The 21,633-nt window shown below is 43.5% G+C and overlaps 2 protein-coding genes across 9 annotated transcripts in view; one reads left to right on the top strand and one right to left on the bottom strand.

Annotated features, from left to right (window-relative positions):
* ELP4 (elongator acetyltransferase complex subunit 4) overlaps nucleotides 1–3,973 on the top strand; it is a 201,284-nt gene extending 197,311 nt beyond the window's left edge. Inside the window, exon 10 of the mRNA XM_083838929.1 lies at nucleotides 3,935–3,973. Coding sequence (XP_083695055.1) covers nucleotides 3,935–3,958 — 24 coding nt within the window. The 3' untranslated portion in view covers nucleotides 3,959–3,973. The remainder of the gene's footprint in view (nucleotides 1–3,934) is intronic.
* Nucleotides 1–21,633, bottom strand: part of LOC310900662 (uncharacterized protein) — a 111,104-nt gene that overhangs the window by 12,216 nt on the left and 77,255 nt on the right. For 4 of the 8 annotated variants that reach the window (XR_014585319.1, XR_014585320.1, XM_083838952.1 and 1 more), the window contains one exon: nucleotides 3,974–9,185. The exons of 2 other annotated variants lie outside the window; for them this stretch is intronic. Coding sequence is in view for 1 of the 6 variants with exons in the window: in XM_083838952.1 (XP_083695078.1) it covers nucleotides 9,150–9,185 (36 nt within the window). In the remaining 5 variants the exon portion in view is untranslated. Of the gene's footprint in view, nucleotides 1–3,973; nucleotides 9,186–9,351; nucleotides 11,094–11,402; nucleotides 17,396–21,633 lie in introns of those variants that run through there. 2 more of the 8 variants (XR_014585318.1, XR_014585321.1) reach the window with 2 other exon arrangements.

Raw genomic sequence — 21,633 nt, 5'->3', positions numbered from 1 at the left:
TTACCCCAGCCTCAACCTTTAAAGGGTGGGCTGAGGGGCGGGGAGGCTTGCCGTGCGGGAGGGAAAACCGCGCTGCTCTCAGCGAAATTTCAGTAGTTGGGGAGGCCCCTGGGCAACAATTTTTCACACAATTTTTTTTTTGTGTGTGGATACCACAGGGGAAATAGACTCTGCACTTCACCACCAACAGTTTTTTTCCCCTCACCACCATACATATGTAAAAGGAGGCTAATAAAACGGTTGAATAAAAGATCGCTGCTAGTAAATCTTCAGGAGACAAAACCCTCCACTTGTGATGCTTCAAAGCGGCCCAGAGCTACCAGTTTACCCCAAAAGTCCCAACTCAGTGCTGCTGATTGGAAAATAAAAAGCCCTGTGCATAAAAACTTCACTCCAATTGTTATGCAGTGAATGCAGCGTTTACATACAGCAGCTTTACTTGACCAAATGACTCCTGAGTAGAGCGGCAAAAAGCCTGTTGCCTGTGCAGCCTAGCTCTTTTGGAAAGGTCTGGCTAGAGTAGGTTTGGGAGGAAAAACAAAAAAAAAAATCTATGATGAGAAATCAATGCCCTATCATGTAAGTGCATTGTGGAAAGCTGGACCAGTTCTAAAACAAAATGGTGTGGAAAAATAAGCCGCAGAGCTGCGTGACGAAGCGCTGGGACAGCACGGTTCACAGCAAGGTGCTGGCATGGTGGGGGGTCCCTGCTGCACCCCAGGGCGCATCCCTGCAAGACGGGGACAGCAGCGTGCTTCGGGAGGGATGTTTCCTCCCTGTGCTTTGATGTCACCCGGCTGATGTGCAGAATGGGCACTGGCTCCAGCCAGCTTTCCCCCGTCTCTGTCATTTGGACTAGCTTTGCTTCAGTCTCCTCACCTCTAAAATGGGCATTAAGTCACTTACACAGCACTTTGAAGGCCTGAGTGAAGGACAGTGTCCAAAGAAACCTTTTATTGATGCTATTGATGAATACCAGTGACTGTGCAGGTCAAGCAGGCACCACTGGGGAAGCCAGCAGAGGGGCCACCTCAGCAGACTGCTCGTGAAGTTTACTGTTATGCAAAACCTTGGTTTCATTTTTTCTCAGAACATATTCAGCCTATCTCCAGACCCTAACTCAGCCGAAAATCCTGAGTAAATTCTGCGTTACCATTTCACACGCCAGATTTCAGAGCCGTATGTGGAGGATGATGTTAAAGTAGCTGATAGTTGTCACTGCGATGGCACTGAGCGGCAGGCTTGGGGAAACTGCACGGCAATGGGATGTGCCACTGCCCCGTCCCAGAGCAGCGCCCAGAGGGCCCGGGCCGGCTGCCTGCGTGGGGTGAGCAGGGAGAGTAGAGGCCAGCCAGGAGCCTGCGCTCACCTGTGAGCATCCTCCCTGCGCAGGGAGCTGTGGAGGGCGAGCGGGGGACAGGCAGCCGTGGGCACAGGCAGGGCTGTGGCAAGCAGCCGGAGCCCCCACAAGTGGGAAGAGACGGCAAGGGGCTGCGCCGCGGGCAGCAGGGGCCGGAGAAGTCTGTCAGGGAGCAGCAGCTGCTGCTGCCCCTGGGGCATGGCTCGTCCTCTCCTGGCCGCCTCCACCAGCCGGCCTCCCCAGGCGACCGCCGAATTCGCCTGCGCCTCAAGCTGGCCCCGGGAGCCGGGCTGGCAGGGAGCTGCCGGCGGCCCCTTAACGCTCCAGCTGGTCTGGGTGCACTGCAGCAGCTGAACGAGAAGGGCTCGCTCCCCAGCTTGTCCTAGTTCCCATCAGCTGGCCGGGCCAGGCAGGCCGCACGCCCATTAGCCAGCAAGAGCACATGTTGCTCCTGTACCCGGGGCCCTGATTCACGATCGCAGGGTGAAAACTGGGGCAGGAGCTGCCTGAGGCACTCTGGGTGCTCCTTCCCTTGGTTCGTCCATTCAAAGTAGTTCACAGAATTCTCAAATGATTCTCTCTTGACTCCTTGCTTGGAAAAATATTTAAAGCATCTGGACTCAGAAATCAGCGCACATTCACGCAAACCAACTTTCTGTCCTACCCATTTCTGGAAGGGCATTTTCTGTGGGTTTGAGGTACTGGAAGCTGCTGTTTACCAGCCTCACTCCTGTCCCAGTGAAGGGGCTCCTGCAGGTGTCTGTCTTCAAAGGGAGGCCACTCACATGTACCGGGTAGCTGTTCCAGTAACCAGCGGAGGGATCTACTCTCTAGGTCATGTATAAACACTTAACGAACTTGCTAAAACCATAATTCCTTCATCTAGGCTACATTTAATTCTAAAATACATCTCCATGGCCTGGTCTATGGACAAGGAATTACTCTTTGAGACTGACCTAGAAGATACCTGCTCCGCTTCTTATTTACAAACCACAGGAAATATTCCAATGAATAATGTTGCTAAATTCTAGGCAGAAGTTACTAAAATCCCCCGGTTTTCATTAAGAAAGCATTGTTCACTGTTCACAGAAAAGAAGGAAAACACAAAGCTCACCATCCCTTCCCTAAGCAGAGGCCAGCAGATGCTTTTCAGTAATACCGAAAGCGTATACACGAGTCTGCATTTTGGGGTCATTAGTAATTGGTAATGATTCCCAAAAGTGCAACATGTCATGTTAAGTCATTACCGTCTCCGTCCTTGGACATAAGCCTTATGCAACCTGTTATGGGCTAACAGAAGAATAAGCTGAAACAGTTTTAATATGGCAGAGATTAGCAGAGAACGTGTCACTGGATTTATCTCAAGATGTAATTTGCAAACACTTTTTTCTTCACTGCTCAAAACATTCTCTGGTAGTTATTTTTAGTAATGACATATATGTTTCCTAGTAAGGCACTTTGCATTTAATAGTAATAAGAAATAACATTATCTACTTTTTATGATTGAAGATTAAGGAGTCTATTCTAATAGCTTTGGTTGTCAACACAAGGTCCTCTGGTACTACATTTCTTAGCCTCCCTGTTGTAAAAGAACATGTCTATGTAGATATTATTAATTTATCATTGCACAAAACAAAGTTTATGAACACTTAATAATTAATGTACTGTGAATTTAAGAATAAAAAATCAAGACTCTACCTTACATCATTTTTTAACTATCTGATTTTTATTCTTCTCATTAGCTCTTTATGGGTCTATTCTGAACCATGGCTTGGGTTTAAAAGCATTTAGTTGTGTATGTTGAAATGTAAATAGTTCATTTCCAGCCCAGCTGAATACAGGGACAACACCATAATGAAATTAACCACTATGATATTTCTACCATACATAGAACATCGGGATATAAATATAAACCTGTAATGAAACCAGAAGGAGCCATCCAAGCTGCACAAACTGAAGACCTGGGTCCTCTCACCTTGTAAAGACAACAGACAGATATGCTTTCTTTTCTTTCAAAAATCTTTGGTGCTTTCTGCATTTATACTTTGCCTGGTGAGTGGAGAGGCACCAGTTACTGCTTCTCTAAGGGCCTATACTACTTCTGTCTGTCTGAGCAGTTTCTTGCATAAGTGTGATTAAAAAAAAAAAAAAAAGGAGTTCTCTACTTCAAAAATTAACATATCTTATTTGTTATTCTTGCTTTAGCTTCCTCAGCGCAACCTGACAGATCTTGTCGTTATCTGCTATCCTCCTCTGGGTGCTCAGAATAAATAACACAGGTCGGGGACTTCAACGCAGGAAAGTGCCTTTGGGGCCCAGTGGCACTACCTGGCTGAGCCCCAGCTGAGGATCTGGCTCTGTTATGTCTCAACACACATAAGCTTATGGTATATGATTTTGTTCCTACAGTATGATTCATTCTAGATTTCAAGTACAGAACATGATTCATACTAATTTCTTTCTTTACATTTGTATTATCTAGCCTAGCTGTTGAGGGTTTAGTCAGCAGAATAATTAATGTTTGGTTGATAATCTGAATCCCAACAGCTCATCCCAGACAATGTTTCTTGACAGCAAATCCTGCACCACAGAGATTAAGGGACAAATCTGCAAATGTCAGACGGTGAGGACTGCATGCAGAAATACAGGTACCTTCACCAGCTCTCTGTCTGCTCTGCCCTGCACCACTGCATAGCGTCCATAAAATCGGCATTGCACCAGCAGTGCGACACGGCCATGATTCAACGTGATTTACACAGTGGTCATGTATTTAGGAGTGCAGATTACCAGGAATGCACTTAACTGGACACTTGCACATTGCAATTGGGTGTGCAATTATCTGACTTGCACGCCCAACACATGTGTGCCTCTTGGGATTTGCACGTTCCACAATCCAGACTAGTAGAGCTTGAAGGTGGTTGGAACAAAAATAGAGAAGACTTCATTTTGTTAAAAATCTGGCACTGATTCCACTTCTTCCTAAATGAGACAGGAGGCAAATGTTCTCCAGCAAAAGATGAGCAATGACAATCAGAGCTGGAATATCAATACGCCCGAGTGTGGGAAACAAGCAGGACGAGCCAGAGAGGAAAGCCAGCGATGGAGCCTGCACCTTGCTGGGTGATCATCCTGAGCGGAGCATATCGTCAGGGCCACGCTTGGAGAAAAACATGCACGGGGAAAGAAAGGAAAAGTGGCACTGTCCATAAAAAGGAAATCTAGAAAATCGCTACAAAAGGGTTTGGAGTAGAAAGAACAGGTTGTTAGGAATGGAAGAAAAAAAAGGAAAAACAGGAACTGAAAACCACTGCATGACCTCAGGCCTTCAGAAGGAAGGACAGAAAGAAGACAAGTTTTCCATTGACAACCAAATTTGATACACTGGTCAGCAAATGATGGCAGGTGAAGTTTGCTTCCTTGCTGCTTGGGCTGCCTTCACTGCCAGGACAGCAACCCCTGCGCTGCAGGCGTAGAGGGCAGACACCCTCTTCCTATGGGGAGGAGGAGGAGGAAGAGACCTTCATGAGTTTGACCTTATAGGAACCTCTGGCTTGGTATCTGCTCTGTTTTCGTTTTGTGTGTGTGTCTAGAAAATGGCCAAAAATGAGCAACTGAATACAACAGTTCCTGAGATGTTTTTGTCTGAGGGTGGCTGTAGGCCATTGGTGTAGTACCTGCAGATGTTTCCCTCAAGAAGAAGCCAAGCATGTATGTGCCTGCCCGCCACTCCTGCTGGCCCCAGAGGTGCCTCACTGCCCTGGGATCGAAACAGAAGCACAACAGTGATCAGAGGAAGATGATTTCAGGGAATAAACACAGTGGCAATGGTGATGCTATGTTGGCACCTAAAATGTCACAGACCGTCTGCCACCGTATCACACCAGTGGTCCCCTTTTCCATTCCTTGCCATTACTCCTTGTAGCTCCTGTTCAGCCTCACCAGGAGTATGTCCTCACAGGTCAGAGCTGGTGTGAAAAGTGGTTTTCTTCTCCCAGTCTGCATGCTGCAAAAGAAAATTATTCTGTTCCTCCCCTCTCCTCTCTGGGTAGTAGGACAACCCCTCGCAACCTTTTCATTGACCTGTTTGTTAGAGGTGGCTTTCAGTGCAACACCTAGGGGACAGAGTTGCAAAATGCCACCAAATACAATCCTTTAAGACAGTAAGCAGCCTCCACAAAATGCGAAGAATGGTACATCGGCTTTCTTTAAAAAATCACTGAAATATATGAGAGTACCAGCTTTTTTCTCACACTCCTGCAGTTCTTGGAGTCTTTTTCTGTTGCAGTAAATGACCATGCTGCTTGGAACACAGAGTGACATTGGCTTCAGAGCTTTCCCCACCCACCATGGTTTAGACCGTGGTTTATCAGCCACCCTGGTTGGCTCTGAGTGTGACTAACCGTCCCTCAGACCCAGGTGCTTTACTGCTTCATAGCCCTCTGCAGACAAGTTAGTATCTAATCCCCCTTCCAGGCCAAAAAACATTATACCACAGATATAGGAGAACACACAAAACCTTCACACAGCCACTAAGGACTGAACGTCAAGCGACCTAAGCAGGTGACTGGTCCTCAAAGCCATTGTGATTAAAGTGCTGCCATATGAAATTTTGGAATATATGTGTGTAACTGCTTCCTGCAAGTGTCTTTCTGAAATCAAGCTGAATCCTTTAATTGCAAGGCTTGTGAAAGCTGCTTTGCAATTTGCAGAGGGTTTGTGTAATGCATGTACATATTTAGTGAGAGGTAATGAACCCTCCTTCACCTCCCATCCAATGAAACATTAGCACCACCAGTTGGTCACCAAGCCTGAATAACACCCAGTCCCAACTGCAATAACAACGCAAGAGCTTTGTTCAAGCTCTCAAGAGCAATGTGTTGTGTCATCCAGATGTATTGTTTAGTTGACCTGAAGTTGAGGCAAGTCATGTTAAAACTGCGTCGGTGCATTTTTCCCTGGGTTTGTTGATTGTACCTGATCTGTTCCAGCTTGAAGTTTAAACCACGCCAAACAGAGAATCAGAAAACTGAAATGAGGAGCTCAGCTAAATTCCAGATTTCTCAGCACAATCACATTTTTCACTTCACTGGTGAAAGACTGAAAGAGATCCAGAGAAAACACTATTAGTGTTTTGGATTTCTAGAGCATCCTCCTTCAAAGGTGTACTAATTGGCAGAGTGAAGTGAGTCAGACGTGGGTGCTGATTTTCAGTTCTCAGGTCAGAAAATGGGCTTGCGAAGCTGCTTCTGCATGGCACATGGCTAGACCACTATTGGCGTGCATTAAAGTCTTGATTTATACATGCATATGCAGCAATGCTCATACCTTCTAAGTAACTATGTATGCCTGGTTACTTGAAGGGTCTATCTGCCCATCCCTGCTATTCCAGTTTGCATAAATGGGAAATGTTTTCCTTTTTCCTGGTTCTCTCTCTCTGCATCTCTCTTCCTCCGTGTTTGCTCATGGAGAGGCATGGAGGTATTTTACAGCACTTTCAGAGATTTAAAGTTTCATTCTTATTTGTGCTAAGGCGCCTGGCATTGCCCTGGGATTTAGCACGAACTACCTTTGCAGCTGCTTTACAGATCTTTTCTATTGTGCGAGAAATCCAAGAGAGTCTCAGGGTAAAAGGGAATCAGAACCACCATGTCTGCAGAGTTTCATCCACCACTTCATGGGGTTATCTGGGCTGGCTGAGGTGGAGAAAGGGTTGCAACCAAGCCACACTGTTCAAGGAATAATTCCTCCTACTAACTAAAACAGTTTGTCAGTTAAGAGCACACAAAGGAGGCAAACTATATAATGTACCCCCTTACAGAAGCATGTTAACCTTACAAAATAAAGCAATTATAGACCCCCAAATGCTGATGCTAATATCTGGCCCATGGCACCAGTTTGTTCAGGACATGTTGGTGCTTTCCTGCATCTTATCTGGCTCCTTTCAGATCACGCCCTTGCTGTCCTCCCTGCTTGGGATGGCACCTGACGGTGGCATCTGAGGCTGTTCAAGCTAATTCACTGTGGCAGGATTGTCATTCTCAGAACCAGCACATCCAACAAAACGTAATGCCTTAAATGTTTTGAGTTTGCTAATATTTTTTAACTCATCTAGTTTATAGGTGGGTGAAAGAGTCTCAGTGGTGCCTGTGGCCTCCCCAGGCCGCCCCCTGTACAAACTCAGAGCAGGAGGCAGACCTTGCCAGCCCAGGACTTCACTGTCATTCTTGAAGCCTGAGGGACAAAGACCTTGGTAGACAAGACAGATGAGAAAAGGAAAAAAGGACAAATAACTTGCTTTTCCCATCAGAGTTCTGATATAATTTGTGGCATGCTTGCTGCTTGCTTTATGAAATACTCTCTATGCTTTATGAAATGCTCTCCATGTTTATGCTTGATATACTTGTACAAATAAACATAATACAAAATATCTTTTGTTTCCTTTTTTATTTTTAACTTTCACATTCCACTCTTCCTCAGACAAAATGAGCTTTGATGTGAGGATATTCCCACAAAAAAATATACATAGTAGTTGAATACAATCATCTCTGATGTTTTCATCTTGTAAGATACTGCCAGGGGTTAAAATGGTATAGTAAAATATCACAGTTCGCAGCATGACTTTGTGTCTGATGCTGGCACAAAATGTTCACAAAGCAAGGAGCTTGCTCACGGGAGCAAAACCAGAGCTCCTCACCTGAGCAAGCACTGGCAGCATTCAAGCCCTGCTTTTGCAGCAGGTACAGGGTTTTTGAAGGCTTTTCTTTCGAGAGCTTATTAAAATTGAAAAATTACGCAGCCCATTGCTTAGCTGTTTCTCACAGGCTTTACAGTGCTCAGATAGCATATCATTTTTGTACCCGAGTTCACCACTACGCAGGCTCTTCCTCTGAAGAGGCTGGGCAATCTTCAGTGCCGTGCAGCACTCAGAAGTGGCGCTCAGACTGTAAATATTATATGCTGCTGCAAGAACATTTGAATGGTAATACTCAAGCAATTACTTTCCTTTCAAGATCATTAAACACAAATCTGACTTGTATTTTAATAGGACTGCCAATGTATTTAATGGGGGGCAGTAAAGGGTAGTTTTTTTCTAATGGATGAATGTTTATATTATTATCCACTCTGAGAGACCACATTAGGAGGAGACTGGATAACACTCGTGTTTTGCCTCAGTCCTTTTCACCCAGTATTCAATTTTTTCTCAGTTCTGCATATTACAGTCTTATGGTAAAACAGCATCTACAATAAACCCGCCACCACATTCTGAGTATTAGACAAAAAGACCAAATACACTCATGCTGAAAAGAATTTGCAGTTTGCATTTCCCTTATGGCCGTTAAAATTTTAGAGAAACCCAGCATTTGGCAAGCTGACAGGTTCAGACAGGGACAACGCTATTCAGCTGCTGGACATGCGCTGTATGGTCCACAGCAATGCCAGCCTCCCCATGTCACCCCGCCAGCACCCCTCCGGCATGCTTGGAGCAGTGCCCAGCAGGGTCCACGGTTGTTTCCACCTCCACGTCCATTCCCAACCATGCTCGGGCTACTGAGAAGAGTGGGCATTAGCACAAGGTGTGCAGTGGGCAGTTGGGCTGTGCTGGTTTTCCTTCCCACTTGCACACATGCCATAAACGTGTTTTCCTTTGACGCTAACTTCAGGGAAGGTTTTGCACATACTTAGAGCGAATGTAGCTCCATCCATACACTGTATGGCATTTCCTGTGCTCAGCATCCAGGGCTGAGGAATGCATTTCTGTAAGGTCAGTGTTTCCTCATCAGTCTGTAATTCATCCATGGAGGTTTGCTCTTTGAAGCTGCACACCCTGAAATAGCCGAGAATATGCAAGTGAACCACCTGTATCCTCACTACCATGTTCTGGGTGCGAACCTTGATGTCTCCTGGTAGGCAGGTGTAAGCAGTAGTTATTGAATCAAGCAGAATTTGCTAGAAGTATGTAAGTCTGCATTGTAAACACTACAATAAAAAACATCAGGAAGGTGGCTCTAAATCCAGAACTCATGGAAAGAAGTCCAGGAGTTAAAGGAGAAAGCAAGGGAGAAGGCTTTATTTGCTTTGCATTTTAGTGAACAGCAGCAAAGGCCAACCAGGAACTGCTACAGGACTTGTTACATGGCAATAAATGGAGTGATAAGGGTAGGAGCTTCGAATCTTACCCTTAGAGGTAAAACACAGCACAGTGGAGGCAGCAAAGGCACCACACAATCACAGGGACAGACAGATATGTGTAGAGCACCATATATAATAGGTTACAAATACAGAACATGCTCAGAGCTGAGTACTCTCCCAGAAGTGTATGGCTCGCCCACCTCCTAAGAAAGGCACTCCAAACGTCATAGCTGCTGTGGCTGGGACAATTATTACAGAAAACTGTTGACATTTTCTGGGTTAAGGATGGTTATCTAGAATTCATGGATAATTTAGTCCTTTTGGCTTGCAGAAATAGTTTTATATGCTCTTTAAATAAGCATATAGAGAGACTGATGTGTGATGTTTGTGGGTTCAGATGTTCTGAAAAGTGACATTCCTGTATGGCAGAGAATAAGGCTTAAAAGGGGGTATTATTTATAAAAGCACCAGCATGCACAGGCACTGTTTATTTACCATTTAAATGCCTCATTTCTGTTCTGGCTGTCTGTGCTATAATTTGCACAGGCACTTAAACTTGAGTATAAATAAATGCAAAGAAGTAGTGTTTATGCAGAGCTAAGATGAGGAAATCAAGCACTAAAAGATGGAGGCCACTCCTGCACCATCAGCTCAGCCGTCATACCCACCTTTGACTTTTGCTGAGGTCTCCTTTATCAACAAGCACGAAGCCATCCATGCTTGTACCTGAAGAGCTTGGTCAAGATATCAGCACTGAAGAGGTGGCTGAGATTCAGCAAGCGGGCGGGCTGCGGGAGCCAAGCCCCGGGCAGCATCTCATCCTTACTGAGTGCATGGGAGGGATGCAATGAGGGGCCTCAGGCATCTCGCCAAGACCCTTTAGATGGGAAGCTTTTTCCTCGCCTCATCCTTTAGGTACAGACATATTCCAGCACAACGGTGGTGAGAGCCAGGGGATAGACCCAGGACAGCAGGCTGCGAATTGCCACTGTCACCTGCGAGCGCTGGAGGGGGTGACCAATCTTCACCTTGTCCTTGAGCTCTGCCCCCACACCACTCAAGCTGTAAGCGATTTCAGCCTCTGCTCCCGTGCATTGGACATCTCTCCCCTGTGCTTATGGACACTTATACAGGAGAAGCAGGGCCATGCCACGTGTGCACAGCTTCATGGGGAAATGGTGCAGGGACATGCTGCCTCCCACACGTGTGGGGCAGATTTACAACAGCTTTATGGCTGTGCTTGAGGAAATAAATCTCTGGTGGGATTTGATTAAAGTATTTGGAGTATAAATCCCTCATCTGGTCATCTTTACTTGTCCAGGCAGGAGAAGTGAGCCATTATGGCAGAGGACAGGAAGATGCCTCTAAGTTACTACATCTATTAAAAGGGTGGAGAAGTTGCATCTTTTTCATTATGTTACAGCAAACCTCTGCCTTGAGGTCATGAGAAGAACAGGCAGAGAGATAGGTGTAAGGATAGGTTATGCTATTTACTTGCCATGTCTGCTTGGTTGCAGTCAGCAGGGAAGGAGCCCTCATTGCGTTGTCTCTTCCATAACTCTGTCTGTGATGACTTTTATGGCCCAGCCGTACCACCTCCTGCCTTTGGGAAATGCAAACCTGTTGACAGCACGTTGCAGGCATGGTGGCAGTGACCTGCCTGCTGGGCAGCAGGAGCCATTTGCACTGATCAGGAGCACATAGCCTCCCCAGTGAGTCCCCACGGAGCATCACCACACTGAATGAGCACCCACGGGGCAGGAGGAGCAAGCAGGGGAGCAGGGTGTGCACCAACGTCTGGCAGGGCAGTTTCAGAGACGTTTCTGTGCTCAGGATAAGCCATGATTTGAAAGTCCCATCTTCTTTTGTTTCTGCTTTAACTGCATCAAAGAGCAAAGCCTGTGACCAGTAAGCTGCTCAACGCCAACTATGTTGCAGATAAAAGAGGAAATGCTGTTTGCAGTCTGCCTTGGCCTAAAGCAGAGATCACCCAGTATCAGTGCCATAGTGCTGGCTGGGACTCCAGATTTGAGAAGGCACCCTTATCTTTCTTAGAACAGTGTTTTCTGCTGAGATCAGTACAGCATTATCTAGCATACATGTTGCAGCTACAAAAGCATTTTCCTGCAGCTTACTTTCACTGTAGGGAATTCTAACAGCACAGACTCGTTTGTTATGTGACTATGAGCACACACCTCTTCCTACATCAAGTGACGTGGAATGAAGCAGCACACGGGCAGCTTGCAGGGTTGACAGGAGCTAGCAGCGCTGAGCTGCCTGGCATTGCACAGGGGACCTTGGCGGGGCACGTGGAGAAGCGTGTCCCACACAGCAGGGCACGGCAGTGCCCCGGTGCTCTCATGGCTCGGGTCCTGCCTGCACAACAGCAACCTGAAAGCTGAGCCTGTCAGTCCTTGGCCAGTTCCAGCTGTCACATTTGCAAGGTATTTGAGAAGGAAAGACAAGTTGTCCTTAATGATCAACAGGAAATATCAGGTTATTATTCCTCTCATGCTTGCCTAACAACTCTTGAGCTTTGCCCACAGCAGTGCATTTGTTCTCAGTCATATTTTGATTTACTAACGGTTAGCTTTAGGAACAGCCCCCATCATTACTGACAGCCATGGTAAGTAGCCTATTGACTTCAGTAGGAGGGGAATTTCACCCCTTCTATGCGCATGTGTGTGTGTGAGTGTCTTTTGAAAAGCACCAGGCATACATTAATGCTAATAAGTAAGACCGCTGTTCCTTTGCGTGTGTCTGATAGGCAGCAGGCAGAGTGTGAACCACTCTATGTATCAATTAAGTGAAAAATAAATAATAGGGAGAAAGTAATATCTTTAACAGTGTATTCACTGGCACATACATATTTATTAGATAGCATATATAATTCTGCTCATATCATTGTTTATGTTCATCATGAAGCCTTAGAGTCATTTATGGTATCATGGTTTAAATTATGAAAGTCAGATGCAGTAGCATGGCCATATTCCTCAAAGCAGGCTTGTTGAGAAAGCTTTGCCTTTTATTTTTGATTTCACTTAAATATTCAATGCATTATTGGTGCGTGTCTTTCATAGAACTCTAGGCTTTTTTCCAACCTAATGGAATAAAATTAATTTCTAGACTTTTTTTACACTGCCAGTTTTAATGCAACTTTATCCTAGTCGTCCGATCTTTAAACACAAGCCAAATGGAGGCAGAGGGAGCGGGGTTCATTTCATGAAGGTGTAACGTGTGGGTGAGGTGAATCAGGAAACAGAGCAAAAGCATATACAATTTGCTGGATATATCAGTAGCAAGGGAACTCTCTCTTAAACATGGTTAAATATGTAAACTCTGCCTAGGGAAATATTTATTTATCTAGATTGACGGTGATCACAGTGAAAAGCATTCAAGATAAGTGGCTCTTTAGCCAACTTTAATTTGTTGATGGATGGATTGATGGGAGGATGGTCAAAGGAATGACAACATAACTCTCTGTAATGGAGATATCCTGTCTGCTGGAGTTTGCAGTACCATTTTGTCTAATTATTACTGATCCATCTATGAGAAAACTTTGCTCCCAGTGAGACAAGTTGTCATTCCTTTTCTTTAAATGAAAATATGAGGAGGTAAAATCAAGAATAATTAGAGCAAAGGATGATGACATCTTCTGCAGTCAAAAATACATAAAGAACATCCCTATTGCTTAAAGACACTTTACTATATTAATTGAAATAGTTGTGCATTCTATTATGTGGTTTGTATGGGAGCAGATGGCCCATTTCACAAATTAAGCCTTGTCTTTTTACATTGCTTCAACAAAATAATGGTGAATGAACACTGCTATTGCAAACCCAAGTTCAAACCTTGTAGCATCAGCACGTGCTACACTTTTCTTATGCAAGTTAGTGGGAAAGCAAGGAAATCAATCAGAGGTAACTGCTTGTAAAGCATCCCGAGGAACCACAGAAATATTCTCCTGGAATTAATGCATGTATTGCAAAAGCAAAACCTGCCAATCAGCAGTACAAACTGATGTCTCAGATTTTCTGATCTGTCTGAAGTATGCCTGCTCTGGCCCTAGCAATAAAAGAGCAAATACCAGTAGCTACTGCCCTAGCCAGAGGGGCAGCTGTCCCCAGCATAAGGAAGGGCAGCCACAAGTTTGCCCCAAGCTGACACAACTAATGCTTGTTTTCAAGGAGTGAATGGCCTGCAATGTCTGTAAAATCAGTTTCCTTTTAGGTTGGATTACCAAAATTTGAGTTATTCCAAATCAGTGTTGTTGTTGGAAATTGCATCTGCAACGGAGCTTATTTTATGGGGGCGACTGCATGAGAAATGGGTGCTGGTGTTAGCTCACACCTAAGCGGAAACCATCACCACAGCCAACCTGAACAAGAGGTTTGAATGGGCCTCTCAGAAGAAAATTCATCATGGTGGTAGCATGGGAACTTAGTGTGGACCTGCTGAATGTGTGGGCCTGCCTGCGAATGCCAACGGGAGTCAGACAGTTCCCCCTTTGCAGCGACCTCAGGGTGTCATTGTAGCGACAGGAGCCCCCCCCCGGGTACCTGCCAACAGCCCGGGGGCCACCAGCAGCAAGTAGCCACCACCCTGAGACCTACTGCTGGTTGCAAACTCCTCCTGGCACCAGGCCGGGGCTGCCAGGCTGAAGCAGCGGGTGTGCACTATGAGGAGCAGGAGCCCACAGCTCCACCGTGCTGACGCTGCCAGGGGGGCTGGCAAACGGCGGGGGATAACCAGGAGCCCTCAGACAGCTCTCCTCACGAGCGCAGCACTGCAGGGGAACTGCGGGCACGACCCTATCCAGAGCACTTGGGCATGGTTTGGATCAGCCCCAACTACACAACAAGCACATATGCTGCTGCTGGAAATTTTATGTGGAAAAAAACTAGCTTAGATTGTAGTTTATAGTTCTTTTCAGCAGGGCTGCATGAAGCTAATGACACAGAAAGCCATTTGGGTTAAACTGTGAAACTGAAAGATGCAGCACCTGCTTTTATGCTTCACGTGTTACTAAAAATACTTCTTCCTTTCTAAAATGCAACATCAATGACAATACAAAAGAAAACTCTACAGTGACATTGGTGACATTATTAAGGTGAGGTTCAACAGTGACCATACTCAAGGGAAAATGAAAAAATTATATGAGAAACAGAAAACATCATTATGCCATTTCTTAAAACCTTCGTGCATCCATATCTGAGTTAATTCATTGCGCTCCTGGTCTCTCCATGTAAAAAAGGGGGTAGTGATAGGTTTTTGACAAGAGAGATGAGGATGAGCTGAAGTATGGAAGTGCTTCCATATGACGAGAAACTAAACAGCATCTATTTATTCTGAAAAAGAGACTCCTGAGGGGAGAAACATGGCAAAAAGGTGCAGAGGAGGCAAATCAAGACATGAAGTACTTCAACAGACAGATGAGAGGGGTTTCGAAATAAAGAGAAGTGCCCAATTCAACTGAAATCCAGCATTTCAGGGGAAGGTGTAGAAGCCAGATGTAGGCAATGGTTCGAGCAACGGGTTACACTGACTCCCTCGGGGCTGAGCCACCCAGCCCAGCTGCGGGCACTGCTCCCACCCGAACGGGGGCAGAGCCTGGGGCTGGCTGTGTCACCTCGGGCAGTGGGTACGTGGATACCCCCCCCCGTCGGGCAAGGGGAGACCCTGGGGCAGCTGTCTTGAGGGTGTGCCGCCGGGATGTCCTTTTTGTCATGGGTGCAGCTCACACAATTCAAATATCACATTCATTCTTTAGCATCTCCCCCCTCCGCTCCTCGAATCAAACAAAAAGCCCTGACTCAAGCAAAAATTTTACCAGTGAAAAGGGAGCATTGCCAGAGACTATGAACCCCTGCAGAGATTTTACTTTTGCTATTGATTTTATGCGTGAGATGCTTAGCGACTCTGATAATATCTGACAGTATAAGAAGCCGGAGAGAGAATAGAAAGGTTAATACAGTAACAATGTCACCAGGATAACTGGTAAAATTTTTGGAAATTGCAGCTTTAAATCTGACTGAAATACCTCATTGTTTATCAAGCTGAGAAGTGTTTTGACAAAAAAAATCCTCCTCCTGTTGAGGAGTTTTAATTTTTTATCATTACTTCTGAGAGAAGGATATGCAATATAAAATGGGATATAATAGAGAGCTATAAATGCTTCAGAAAGGGAAAAATGGAAATGGCAGAAATCTAAGTGGTGAAGTGAGGCATGCACAGTGAAGGTACTTATATTTCTTATCATGCTAGCAGCTTGCTATGCAACTTATCTCACATTGGTATCGTGGCACTTTCTAGAGTGTTGAAAAAAAACTTATCCAAAAATAGTTTTTCAATAACGAGGTCTCTGAATAACAGCACTGCTCCTCTGGGTCAACACAAACCAGAAGGCATGGGCACAGGGGAAAACAGCCTCAGCTTCTCTGGCGCCTCAGAAGATGTGCAGCCAGACCTGCCGTTTCCCACAAAGTTGCTCTACCAAGCAAGGCTGCTCTCTGAACACATCCAACCACCCAAAACAAAACCTGGAGCCAAATGTTGTCTAGAAGAATGTTCCTTTCAAGGGTAAATTGCTTTTAAAAATAAATAGAAGTTCAGCTGAAAGTCTGGCTGATGTTTCGGTGGTCCCTCAGTTTGGTGGCCATCCTGGGGGTAACAGTTAGGATGTTTCTGGACCGAGGAAGGACTTGAATTCATGTCAGTCACTTCCTGGGTAAGTGCTCTGGTATCAAGAGTCTTCAATATGAAGCTTAATAGGCTGATGTATTTTAAAAGTGCAGACCTGGACAGCTAAGCTCTGAAGCCTGAGCATGACCCCAGCCTGTGTGGTTCAGCTGGTTAACGCCAGGACCTCAACAGGGGAAATGCAGGTTTTAGGGTTTGCCCTTCTGGGCAGTCTGTTCCACCCCATGCACGGTCCAGAGAGCATGGATCTCACACTGGGCTTTACACTCATGCATGCCTGGCCCTGCAAAACAAGGAGGTAATAAGTCTGACCTGTGCTGGACTGCCTCTGCACTGAAGCTTTCCCCAGATATGCCTGTTTTTGGGCTTTTGAACTATATGTTGGAAATACTTACTCATAAAAATATAGTGATTACTATACAATTACTTGAGGATTGTATGTCAGGAGACTAAAATGTCTTTCACTTCAGTTCATTTACTCCAGCAAGTCTCCCCCCTGTAACTGTAACCTGCTCTGCTATCAGGGAACGTACTATAGCTACTGCAGAGTTAGAGAACCAAAAAATACACATCTGAAGTGACAGCATGAAAAAAGTGAATGGGGGTGAAATATAATTAGCTGAGGCATGGACAAGTAGGTAAGTCTCCACAGTCATAATTTATGTGGGATATTGTTGTAGTTATTACCATGCAATTTAACAAGAATACACCAGAGCAATTTTCATATCTTAAAACATGCAGATGCACTCACATATATATGAGAAAAGTCTCAGAACTCAAATCATCCAAAATAATCAAGAAAGTTATTATCATAAACAGCACAATTAACACAGGGATCACAAGGGATGAGTCTCCATTTCTGACAATCTTAAGAGAAAATGAAAGCATTATTAAAACTTTAGTGTGGAAATGGTAGCTACATTCACATCTCTGTGCACATCACCAGCGCTCTCCAGTCTCTGTAAGTCCCTCCTCTACTGCTTCTTTGCCAGTTCCAGATGAAAAAAAATAAATAGATTTGGGATCTCCTAGACCATCAGAGGATGCACATGGTACTGAAAAATACTCAGACTGACCTTGCCATTTTAAATTAATGTTTTTTGTTTGTTGTTGCTGTTTTTTTGAAGTAGAGAGGAAACCTCTTTGATCACTATAGTTGATGAGGAGAAAGTATGGCCACTGGGCTCAAGCTTCTGGAGATTTAATCTATAAAAAGAAAAATGCTGCTTTATGAAGGTCTGTTCTGCCATCCATAACTTACAGGCTTCTTTCTAATGTTGCTGTCAATATGGTATTGCTCTCATCAGCTGTATAAATTCTTTCTACCAGTAACATGGAACACAGTGCTACCATTTCAACAAAAGGAGCCATTCATCATTTTAATTCTCACTTAAATTGCTGAAGATTATCCACTGCCCATTAGATTTCAACAATATCCAAACGTAAGCTGTTCTAATCATATGCTAAAATACAGTAACTACCAAATCTCAGAACCATCTGAAAAAAAAGATTTGTCACTCCTACACTGATCAAGTTTCTATCTACATCAGAAGTTTTTCTTTTTTTCTTTCTTTCTTTTCTTTCTTTCTTTCTTTCTTTCTTTCTTTCTTTCTTTCTTTCTTTCTTTCTTTCTTTCTTTCTTTCTTTTTCTTTCTTTCTTTCCTTCTTTCTTTCTTTCTTTCTTTCTTTCTTTCTTTCTTTCTTTCTTTCTTTCTTTCTTTCTTTCTTTCCTTCTTTCTTTCTTTCTTTCTTTCTTTCTTTCTTTCTTTCTTTCTTTCTTTCTTTCTTTCTTTCTTTCTTTCTTTTTCTTTCTTTCTTTCTTTCTTTCTTTCTTTCTTTCTTTCTTTCTTTCTTTCTTTCCTTCTTTCTTTCTTTCTTTCCTTCTTTCTTTCTTTTTCTTTCTTTCCTTCTTTCTTTTTCTTTTTCTTCCTTCCTTCCTTTCCTTCCTTCCTTCCTTCCTTCCTTCCTTCCTTTCTTTCTTTCTTTCTTTCTTTCTTTCTTTCTTTCTTTCTTTCTTTCTTTCTTTCTTTCTTTCTTTCTTTCTTTCTTTCTTTTTCTTTCTTTCTTTCTTTCTTTTCTTTATTTCTTTCTTTCTTTCTTTCTTTCTTTCTTTCTTTCTTTCTTTCTTTCTTTCTTTCCTTTTCTTTCTTTCTTTCTTTCTTTCTTTCTTTCTTTCTTTCTTTCTTTCTTTCTTTCTTTCTTTCTTTCTTTCTTTCTTTCTCTTTCTTTCTTTCTCTCTTTCTTTCTCTTTCTCTCTTTCTCTCTTTCTTTCTCTCTTTCTCTCTCTTTCTTTCTCTTTCTTTCTTCCTTCCTTCCTTCCTTCCTTCTTTCTTTCTTTCCTTCTTTTTTTTTGTGTTTTTTTTCCCCCTGTCTTTATGTACTTACGTTTGCCCAGTGTGCATTCAATTTAGTACATAACAGGGTGCTCAAAGTTGCCCACCTAAGGTGAATAGCTTGTGTAAACTCGTGTTTCAATATAGCATACACAGTTTAGAAAGGATTGTCTTTTCTTGAGGCATGAGGATAAGCTAGAAGAACTCCTGAGGTTTTAGTGTTGTCTTTAAAAATCTGTTTCTCATGTTTAAAAATGTTGTCCCAGATTTAGAAAGGGAGCATTTAAGATAGAGGCAAAAAGTACTGCAGCTGTCAGTGCCATTTCTGGCATTTCTGGATTACAAAAATCATTCTGTTTCTTGGTCGTGTACTCAAATAACAGCAAAACGAACCTCCAGATAATGCACATTAGTGATTTTATAATTTTCATTTCGAGCCCAGAGGTGAGTTTGGAGCCTCCCTGAGTTAGCCCAGCGAGCCTCATTACACCATATCTGCCTTCCCAACAAATGACTCTCTGTGCTTAAAACAAGAGCCCAATAAAACTCCTCTAAATTAAGGTTTATGCATGTTTGTTTAGATCCATATTTTATATGCATTGGGTAAAGAAAGCCCATTACGTTATTCCAGAGTTTTTTTTGTTTTCCTTTTTTTTTTTGTCCATTTCTTTTTATCTAATACTGTGCCAGTCCATGTCTGTAAAAATCTTCTTCACCCTGTTTGCTGAATCATGCCTGGAATCCATATTAGAAGTCAAGTGTAAAAAAAAAAAATATAGGAGGGGAAGCTGTGCTACAGGCAGCCGTTGTTGCCAATGCCCTTTCTTTTTCAGAAATAAGTCACACAAAAACTTAAAATCTTGCTAGTCCTCTACTCCTTACTGTCAACATTACCTTCCTTCAGATGTGTAAAAGGGCAAATCTTTTCCTAGCAACAGCATTAACCTATTCACAAGGTTTTGAAAATAGGCTTTCTGTCTTTCCCATAGCTGACAACACATTGTGCTGTTCCTACATGCCTGTGGTTTAGTGTGTTGTACTCTCTCTTTATCATTAGGACCAATTTCACAATAGTTCCAAAAAGAGCAGAGAAGCAGTAAAGCTTGACACTTGCTGGAGCATTTGTTCTGCTCTAATCAAAGCACCAAATAACAGAGCAAGGGAAGAGCTATTGATAGCACTTTGGAGGCAAATGTTACAAACACATGGCTACAACAGAAAGTTTTATAAGCCGGTATTAATTTGAATATGTGGGAATATTCTGATACAATTGCAAGTCAATAATTAGATTGCTCATTGACAAGGCACTTACTCTTGTCTCAGTAAGAATCACGGTCATACTCCTTAATCGCTGCACAAAGCTCCTTGAATGTGAAGCGAAACATGTAAGCATAATCACATATGGAAGATCTACAATTTGTTTTATATACAAAAAAATAAATACAAAGCTAGATATACTTTGTATTAGCACCTAAAATGTTTCATACATCCATTGTTCTAACTTCTGGGCCAAATCTAGTTCTATTCCATTTTCACAGACCACTGACTCAATAACCTTATTTGCCTTCATCACTGTGGGGCACCAACAAATTTGTCTGCACCTCCCAACACGCTCCCAGCTAGGGAGCTGAAGCCAGTGTCTAGTGGCACTATTTCCCTCCCTTATTAGCAATGCGCAAAGCATATTTTCAGTTAATTGGGTTTCAGGAGCCACGTGCTCCTGTCTCTGGCTGAACAGCACTAACTTCATCACACTTGCTGATGAAAAACTATTGCCATATACTGCCTGCTGAAGGCCTAACCAGGCACTTGCCAGTGCTGGTAAGCATCAAATCTAATGTTAAACAAGAATTTGGACTTTTGCAAATTGCTGTAATTTCCAAACTGCAGTTGGCTGATCACTTGACATCCTTGAGATCCCAATAAATAGTCCTCATGTGAGACAGGAAAATGCTAAGCAGAAACCTATATGAACCTGTCAGTTTTGTAGGACATGACCCTTGATTGAAACCCCTCGTGTCTCTGCCATGTCACCTCATGTCCCAGGCTCTACAGGATGGGCAGTTTGCAAGACATATCAAAGGCTGACAGTGGTTCATTGGTCTAAAGTGCTTGGGAGTCACTGGGTTGTGCAACCTTACGAGAGTTAAGAGTGGCCAGCTGAAATCCTGTCTTTGGGAAAGGACCTACCCCCAAAAACAAACAGACCACACCAACCACAGACGGGCTGAGGCTCAGCTCCAGATACAAATTTTGTGACGGGTTCCTCACTACACAGACAACACATGACTTCCTGGTATACTACACCAGGAAAAAAAGAAATTAAGAAAAAAAAGCCAAACAGTGAGTTCTTTTCTGTAGCTATGCAAAAATGTTGTATCTGTGTATTCAAATGACAGGCAATTTCAAAAGGGAGTGGACCTTCTTTAAAATGCGTATCTAGACCCGCCAGTAATCTGGGTGTTTTATAATAATGCTACTAATATTTAGTGAGCTACTAACATGTCTGGAATCCATTGACATTTCTCAGTCAAGACACAGGTGAAACCTAAGGATATATATTTGGTGACGTATCAATACTGAAAGGAAATGAAGAATAGAAACCGTGTGATTTTTGCGATATTGTTTGCCAGTTGAGTTAGCTGTTCTTTTGAAACTGTTCACAACAATTCTTTAAGAAGTTATTAAAGGAAGTCTCCAGACAGCTAGCTATCTCAAAAAGTTTTTTTGTTTTGTTTTGTTTTTGTTTTTCCAAGAGAGAAAGAGGCAGAATCTTATGATTTGCTGCTCATCCTATGGATCTCCTTGCCAGCAAATGTTGTGGGTTTAGAAAGTTTACATATATTTAAGAGCAGAATGAACAAGAACTTGAAAGAGACCTATTGAGAGCACTTAGACAAATTGCGTTCGACTTAGGGGCGCATTTGAATCAAAACCAGTCTCCAGTAGAAAAGTAATGTCAAGTGGAAACATCATATATGCATATCCTGCTCTTACTCTACCCCAGGCACTTGGTGTGGCCACTGCTGGAGACAGGATGCTGAGATGAGCCTTGGTCTGAACCTTTATGGCTGCTCTTGTGTTCCAGTGAAGTCATACTAAAAGTGCTGT

Source organism: Anser anser (assembly GCF_964211835.1).
Source record: "Anser anser genome assembly, chromosome: 5".
Classification (NCBI taxonomy): domain Eukaryota; kingdom Metazoa; phylum Chordata; class Aves; order Anseriformes; family Anatidae; genus Anser; species Anser anser.
The sequence above is the reverse complement of the archived record's forward strand: the minus strand, read 5'-3'. Positions and strand labels throughout refer to the sequence as shown.